Genomic DNA, 7,745 nt, shown 5'->3' with positions numbered 1-7,745 from the left:
TATGAGATGAAAATTTTTTATTAATTAATTTTTTTGGTATTGTTATTTTTTAACTTAGCTGGAGGTGTGTACTTACTGAGTATAAGCTACAACACACTCTAATGCAAGGCCTTCATATAATGCAGTAAACCTACACTGTAAACACAAATGACAAGGATGTAAACAGCAAACTGATACAACTTCAATATATTTATTAATAGAAAAAAATAAATAAAACACCCTCATAAATGTCTTGCTTTCAAATTGCTATTTTTGCTTATTAAAAAAAATAAAATCAAAACCATTTTATCTTAATAACTAATTTCTCTTCATAAATGAAGTCATTGATGGATAGTTTTGTCTACTGTCTGCTGTTGTTTATGCCAGATATTAAAGAAACAAAGAACACATTTTTTTTCAAAATGTATTTTATTCAATCAAAATAATAAAACAAGTAAAAAAAAGTCAAACTTTTGTTTCACATTTCTGCATGTTGATTGATCCCATTGTGAACCTGTACCACCTGAACTTTATGTATCCACATATTTGATGTCTCCTGTGCAGATCAGCTATGTATGAGGAATAACAGTAAAATAACATATTTTAAAAAAGGAACAGACAAAAAAAACAAATAACTGTTGAAAAATATCAGTCTGCTGGTAGTTGTCCTGGTGCTGTATTTCTTCATATTCAGTTTAAATGCCTTACAAAAAAAAAAAAAAATCCCCCAAAACTCAAATGACTTTCTTTTTGATACAGTACTTAGAAAATGTGATGCAAATATCCTGAATGGGAATTAGACAATTATCAATAACTATGAAATGTAAATTGTACCATAAAACAATGACATATCATTTAATAACTGGCATATCAATTAAATCCATCTAGAACATGCTCCATAATCTGAATAATTACCTAACGCTAGTCTGACAAACTTCTGCTCTACAGTGGCTCTACCCAAGTTTATACAGACTAAACGTAAAGAACCATTTACAACGACTTGGATTTTATTTTGGTATTTTTGTCCCTAAGTTTAACCACCTGCAATAACAGTGTAATCACGAATCTAAAAGCTGAGCGCTGATGAAATGGCAGTTTATATATAACCTGTATTCACATCAAAAAGCTCAGGTGATCAGACAAGTTGAGAACAAACCTCCAAGTTAATCAAACATATCTGGAATAGAAAAAAGTAAACATTTGTCAGCACACACTATAATTCACAGATTCGCTTCAAGCTACAACTTTGACTGGTGGTTGTACCACTGGTACCTAGTTTTTAGATGCACTGTATTGCCAAAAGTATTTAGACACCTGGGCACTTGCTCCGATTCGGTATGTAGAATTTAGCTGAGATTTTATTCATAACATTGCCTTACTTTTGCTTAGATCTGATTCTTCATCAGTCAAACAAGAAACCACATTAGAAAAAAAGGTTTACCTGAACAGATTTTCTAGTGACTGTTTCGAAATCTTAACAGCGCAGAAAAAGGTTTGCATGGGACTCAGTTGTGCAGAAGGAAAAAAGAAGAATGGCAGCATTTATAAAGTAAAATGATACACCTGGGTGCAAATAATTCCTCCTAGTTGGAAAATCACTACAGCGCCTTTGTTAGACCTAAGAGATGAAGGTTAAAATCACAAAAACAGACTGGAACACAGCTTTCCCGATACCGATATCTTTTCAAACTTTCTCGTCCTCTCTTCCGTACTGATAACTCTTCCTTCCTTAGTGATGTAACTGTGCTCCCAGATCTTTGAATCGTAGTAAAATCAAGCATAACATTGTTACACACAGGTAATGATCCATTCAGATCAGCTGATCATAGTGATAAACCTACATCAGCTGATGATTAGCTAATATGCTTCTACATGTCCAACTATCTCATGTGAAGCATGCAATTTAATTTATGCCTTAGCAATTTCAGATGTACTGCACCCCTGTGCAAGCTGCTTTGCAACCCACCTACATTCTGGTTCCTGTTTTCATATCATATCTGTCATGTCTGTTTTTGTTGATGGAGGTCACCGAGTGTAAATTAATGCAGGTGTAAATCCATCTTTTGACTATACTTATCCCGACTGAAATGTTGGACAAAACTACCAATTAAGAACCAAGTTGTATTAAACCCCAAATAACCCTTTAAAGTGATGTTCTGAGCCTCAGCAGGGTGTCCCAATAGCTGCTGATGAGTCTTTCACTCTCTCATGGACTGCTGGTTCTGCCGGCAACAGGCTCTTCATCGGCTCCTCTTTGCTGGAAGGAAACAGGGAGACTGGCGAAGGCGATGTGGGTGAGGAGAGGGTGGAGGTTGCAGCAGTTGAGGCAGAGGAAGATGAAGAGGAGTTGCCATCAGGGAGGCACTCTTCACAGCAGCAGCAGCAGCAGTCCATGAAGGCCTGGCCCAGCGAGCGACACAGGCACAGCAGCATCACTGGCGTCGCAGAGCAGCGCACAAACAGCAGGAACTGTCCAATCAGACCCAACGCTGGCAGAACCAGAGCCGGAAGCGCAGCGGTCACTGGGACAGAGATATACGCCAGGGTGATGTTGCAAATACTCTCTGGCAGGTTGCACGTGATGTACAAGACAGTGAGTGCCATCACAGTGGAGCGTAGCCTCTGCTCCCTCACATGCTGCTTTTTCTTTGTCGAAGATGAAGACGAAGAGGAGGAGGAGCACCTGATAGTCACCTTTTCGCTGCTGGGTTTCTGTGGTAGTCGCTGTGCTAACACCTGCTTTGTCACCAAATCGCAGGCCAGAGTGAAGAGCAGTGGCAAACAAAGGTAGCACCCAAAGAACCACCACATTCGAGCTTCGTGATAGGTCAGCACCAGAGAGTAGATGCTCTCTGGGAGCTCCACAGATGGCTCACGGACACACATATCCACCTTGAACCTTTCAGTCCGGCCTCTAAAGGCCGCCATCAGTGAGCCTGCGTGCTGGCTTTGCTGTAGGTCGTTGGGAAGCGTCGGCAGGCTGACAGTTTCCTGGAGGAGCTGCCACAGCAGGAGCTCCGGGGCAGCTAAGACCATGGAGCCCACCCAGATGACGGACAGCTTGGACAGGATGGACTGGCAGGACTCCACCTTTGGAGTCTGATGAGGCCCAGGGCCTGTGGCTGCATGGAAACGATCAATACTGAGCGCACAGAGGCTGAATGTGGCCACGCCCAAAGAGGTCACCTGACAGAGTGAGGAAATTGATCAGAAAAAAATAATATTAATAAGCCATCACTAAGAATCAATGCAGTTGCTGACAGACATTCATTCACAGTTGCATTGCAGTCATATACTAATTCAAACCACAACATCAACATGAGGATCTTGGTTTAAAAAAGCAAATATAATGTAGACGTGTTTCCAGGTGTGATTTTTTTATCCTCAAAAAGAGCCATGGTAGCTGATTCCCCCACTGGGCCCAACTTGAAAAATCAATCACTGCCTCCCACCTGACCCTTTCAGAATCTGATGATTATTTTTCTACAAATGCTTCAATATTTTAATGAAGTCATGAAATTTTTTTTACATTCATACTATAAATACTCTGGATTGAAATATTTGAGCTTGCATAACTTAAAATATAGGAGTAAGCCACATGAAACACATTTGAGCTCTGTTAAAAAAAAAGGTCATCTCACAATGTGGGATAGGTGGTTGGTCAAAAGAAGTTACAGCACATGAAAGGTTATCTACATTACAAGGACTCAGAAATGGAATTGAAGACTTAAAAAGACTGAGAGATCTGAATATAAGCAGAACTAAACACCAACAGAGACCAGATAACGTAAAAAATAACCGAAGATTAAAGACGCCTTCAAAACAATAAATATTAGCTCCAAAACCCCCAAAACAAACTGATTCAGTCCAAAAATACAAAATCTTGGGTCTACGCTCAGAGCCATGACAGAACAAATGTTTCTTAATTATTTTTAGTTATTTATGTTTTGGTCTTTTACACTCATGACTCAAACTTCTGAAGCTGCAGAACAGGTCCCAGTCAGTCACCACACGGTTAATGAGAGAAAAAAAATCTGTCCTGTCCTGATGGAACGGTCCATTACGTTACCCAAATATTGTTTTTATGTTTAATAAATGTTCAATACAATATTAATACCTAATTTATTAATAGTTAACAAAATATTGTTACTATTAACGATTTTAAAGGTTGTTTTGTTTAACCATTTTACTTCAAACTGGCATAAACAGTAAGATGATGCTAATAAGAATTAATATAATTCAACCAGTGCTTTGAAGAAAGCATGTTTGAGGATTTCCTCTGCTCTTTATGCCGGCTACAGACTAAATTACAAATCTTACAAGCATTAAGAAAAAAGTTACAAAGACAACTTTCCATTAACATTCAGAACACAGAAACAGAAATGAAAGGACACACAGAGGGGGAAAAAGGTCATTGTGTTGTAAAAGCTCTTAGCCTTCGTACTGCGGACAGTAATTGGTGCCTCGTGCCCATTAAAGTTGGTGGTTTTGGCCAGAAACACTTACTATCATTACAGAGACTTGTCCTCCCTCTGTCAGTGCTTAACGACCTCAGACTGTTAAGACACAACTCAAGATAATTAGCACAGAGCTTTAATTAGCATGAAAATAGTTTAACTAACGGAGCACAGGGCAGCTGGCAGCCTGACCTGCTTCAGTACTGTTCAGTAAAAGAGCATTTAGAAAAACAAAACAACAGTAATTCATTAACCAGAAATTAATTCACTCATTAGCATAAAAATAGGTAAAGCTGCAAAGAATAGAGGAGGCCGGCAGCCTGACCTTGTTAAAGACTGCTTCACACAAGCTGTTATTACAAATTAGTGAAACTCCACTTCAGTGATCTGAAGCTGTGTAGGCGGACAGAGCTGGTTTAGAGCCAAAAACAAAGACTCCACAGGCTGCAGGACTTTATCTCTGTGCTGAAGCATTCATCGCTCAGTGAGAGTAAATCTAAATTAAGCTCTTGCTTCAGCTTTTAACTGACCTCTAAATGAGGCCTCTTCCAATACCTTTAAATCATTTGGTCTTTAAGGAATTGTAACCGTCTTGCTTTTCATTCATTTCTGATATTTTACATAATGACAAGACTATTTAATCATGAAAACTATTTTTCAGTAGGTCCTTAAAACCCGGTGGTCTTCTATGATACGTTCTTTAAATTTCTGTTGTCCAAGGCAGCGAATCAAAGTAACATCACTGTTGTGTGATGCAGAGAAGATCCACTGAGTTAAATGTCAGCATCTCAAATTGTATTTAGGCTAAACACTAAAAGAGGACATATTCAAGAGCATTCTTTAAATACCATTTTATATCCCAAGTGTCTAATCTGTTTTTGCTTCGTCTGATTAATCACTACATTTTTAAAGCAATATCTTTATTTGTACTTTTATCCTCCATATAAGCCGGAAGCCTTTTTTCCCTGTATGCCAGTTAAACTCAGGTGTACACTGGGCCTCAAAATAGAGATTTAAAAACATGTACAAAAGCTTTTTTTAATTCCAAACTGAGCTGCTGCTGGCCCATCCTGAGCTGGTATTCTGCATTTAAAGAAATGGAGCTCTCTTTCAGTGACGGCCTGATATCTCTATTTCTTTTCTTTCTTTGTTCATTCATTGATTCATCAGGATTAGCAACAGTTTCTCTTTCATTACTGAGACTTAGTTTTGGAGCTGCACCTGCACATAAACACCACCATTCTTGAAAACTACGTCTCTGTATTTTACTGTTTCGTTCTTGAGGAAGAAGAGCCTCTTCATGCTGGGGCCCCACACTAGCCTCCCCTGATGGTTCATAACAGACGGGTGAAGAGGCCAAACAGACCATAACGGACGTTTGTTCAAAGTAAAGGCTGCTGAAACTGAGGAGGAACAAAGACACAAACGGGCCATTCATCAGACCTGGAGGTCTCTTTATTAAACTGGAAATCACTTAAAATCAGTCAAACACGAGCTGTAAAAACTTCCATGCTTGTGTGAAAGTTTGCCTCGCTGCCTCGCTATCTGTGCAGAAATGTTCAATTCTGAATGGCTGCAGTGAGGATGATGCTAAAATAAACAACCAATGAAAGATTACCTGCAGAAAATGACCTCCAATCAACTAAATGAGTATAAAAGTGTTTTTATATCACTGAACTTTTTATATCACTATCCTAGAACTTGATGTTTCATAAATGTATTTAGAATTGAGTCAGGAGATCATAGATATTTTTTACTTATTTCACACAATTTAGAAATGTATTTCAGTAAAATCAAAGATTAATCATAATGACATTAGAGTCTATCCATTAGATTAAAAAAAAGAAAAGTCAACATCGCATTCAGTTTTAATCATTGATCACTCTTTAATCATGAATTTAATTGTTGAATAGTTTAGTATCTTCAGGCAGTTTTCATTGTTGTGTTTAATTTATAATCGCTTTTCTTGTTTTTTGATGCTTCAGCTTTTATTTAATTTATTACCACAGTTTATTGATGTCTTAATTACTTTGATCGAGGTCGATTGTGTTTAAATGTATTGCATCAAAAAACTGAAATGACTTAAAGACAAATTAAGTGACAATATATTTAAACATTTCAGTAAAACAGCTGAACAAAGTATTACGCAGATTCTTCACCTGGCAACACTTTAAGTGCATCTATAATAAACATGTAAGTATTTATTAAACAATTTATCTCGGCACTGATTAAGGGAATTTATGGAAACACAGGAAAAAGTTGGTACATGGTAAAACTCGGGTGTGTGAAAGTTACAAGGTGTTCACACGACACTAAAAGGTGCTGCTTGTAGGCTAAATACTAAAACACTTCCTTCACGCGCACCTTCACCTCCTCCTTACCTCCAGGTAGGGCACGAGCCTGCAGGACAGGTCTCCTAGCAACCTTTTCAAGGTGAGCTCGTGGAAGATGACCACAGGCAGGCAGAAGAACAGCACGAGGAAATCCCAGAAGGCCAGGCCCGCCAGGATGCTGTTCCACGCGCTCTTCAGGTAGAAGTTGTGCCATACGATGCACATGAGCGCGAGGTTGCCAACGATGCCCGCGGCGAACAGGACGAGCGCGAGCAGCATGACTGCGTACGCCCAGTAGGAGCCGTCGGTAACTGGGAACAGCGGGTTGTGTAGCCCTGAACCGCGGCCGGACGAGTGGTTCCCCACCGGGGCGGAGGTGAAGCGGGACGTCCGCGGTGTGGTGAAGTAGGCGCTCGGGTCGTCGTACCGGCGCGGGTGCCCTAAACTGTTGGCGGGAACCGGTTCTTTTTTCCTGAAGCCCCCATCTTTGGCTCCTCGGGCCACTCGCTTTACACCGGGCAGTCCTGAACTTTGAAACCCGTTCAGAGAGCTCCTCTCCGGAGAGAGAGACGCCTGGCTGCGCGCAGGTAGTGCGCCAGCATCCTCTGCCTGCTGCGCCTCCAGCGGAGCTGCGTACCGGAGCTCCGCGCAGTGCAGAAAGAGGAGCAAAACACACCAAACCGAGCTCATTTTTTAAATAAATGCAACTGCTCCGTGTTATCCGTGTGTGTCACAGACATGTGCTGCAGAAAAACTTCACTCCTGAAATAAAAAAAAAAGTTGTTTGTGATGCAGCTCAGCTTCTCTCCAGTCCTGACGGAGAAGTTTGGAGTCTGCTGCTCAGTTTCCAGCACTTGTTATTGGCCAACATCAAGACACCGTGAAGAAAACACGGAGTTTCCGGTGACACATTTCAAAATAATAAAAAAAGGGGTCATAAAAAAAGTCTTGTGACCACAGATCGCTCTTTAAGAGC

The 7,745-nt window shown here is 40.2% G+C and overlaps 1 protein-coding gene across 1 annotated transcript; it reads right to left on the bottom strand.

Annotated features, from left to right (window-relative positions):
• Positions 1 to 378: 378 nt before the first annotated feature.
• Positions 379 to 7,678, bottom strand: gpr37l1a (G protein-coupled receptor 37 like 1a). Its single transcript, XM_086293126.1, has 2 exons — positions 6,818 to 7,678; positions 379 to 3,165 (listed from the first exon to the last, which is right to left on the bottom strand). The coding sequence occupies exons 1-2, from the start codon at positions 7,457 to 7,459 to the stop codon at positions 2,143 to 2,145; spliced, it is 1,665 nt and encodes a 554-aa protein (XP_086149252.1). The 5' UTR covers positions 7,460 to 7,678; the 3' UTR covers positions 379 to 2,142.
• Between the last annotated feature and the right edge of the window lie 67 nt (positions 7,679 to 7,745).

The sequence above is a fragment of the Aulonocara sp. 'chitande type north' Nkhata Bay genome, linkage group LG5 (assembly GCF_057382095.1).
Source record: "Aulonocara sp. 'chitande type north' Nkhata Bay isolate Kocher_YH1m ecotype deep benthic linkage group LG5, A_spYH_male_GT1.1, whole genome shotgun sequence".
Taxonomy (NCBI): Eukaryota; Metazoa; Chordata; class Actinopteri; order Cichliformes; family Cichlidae; genus Aulonocara; species Aulonocara sp. 'chitande type north' Nkhata Bay.
Note: the sequence above shows the minus strand (reverse complement) of the source record. Positions and strands in the feature narration are given on the sequence as shown.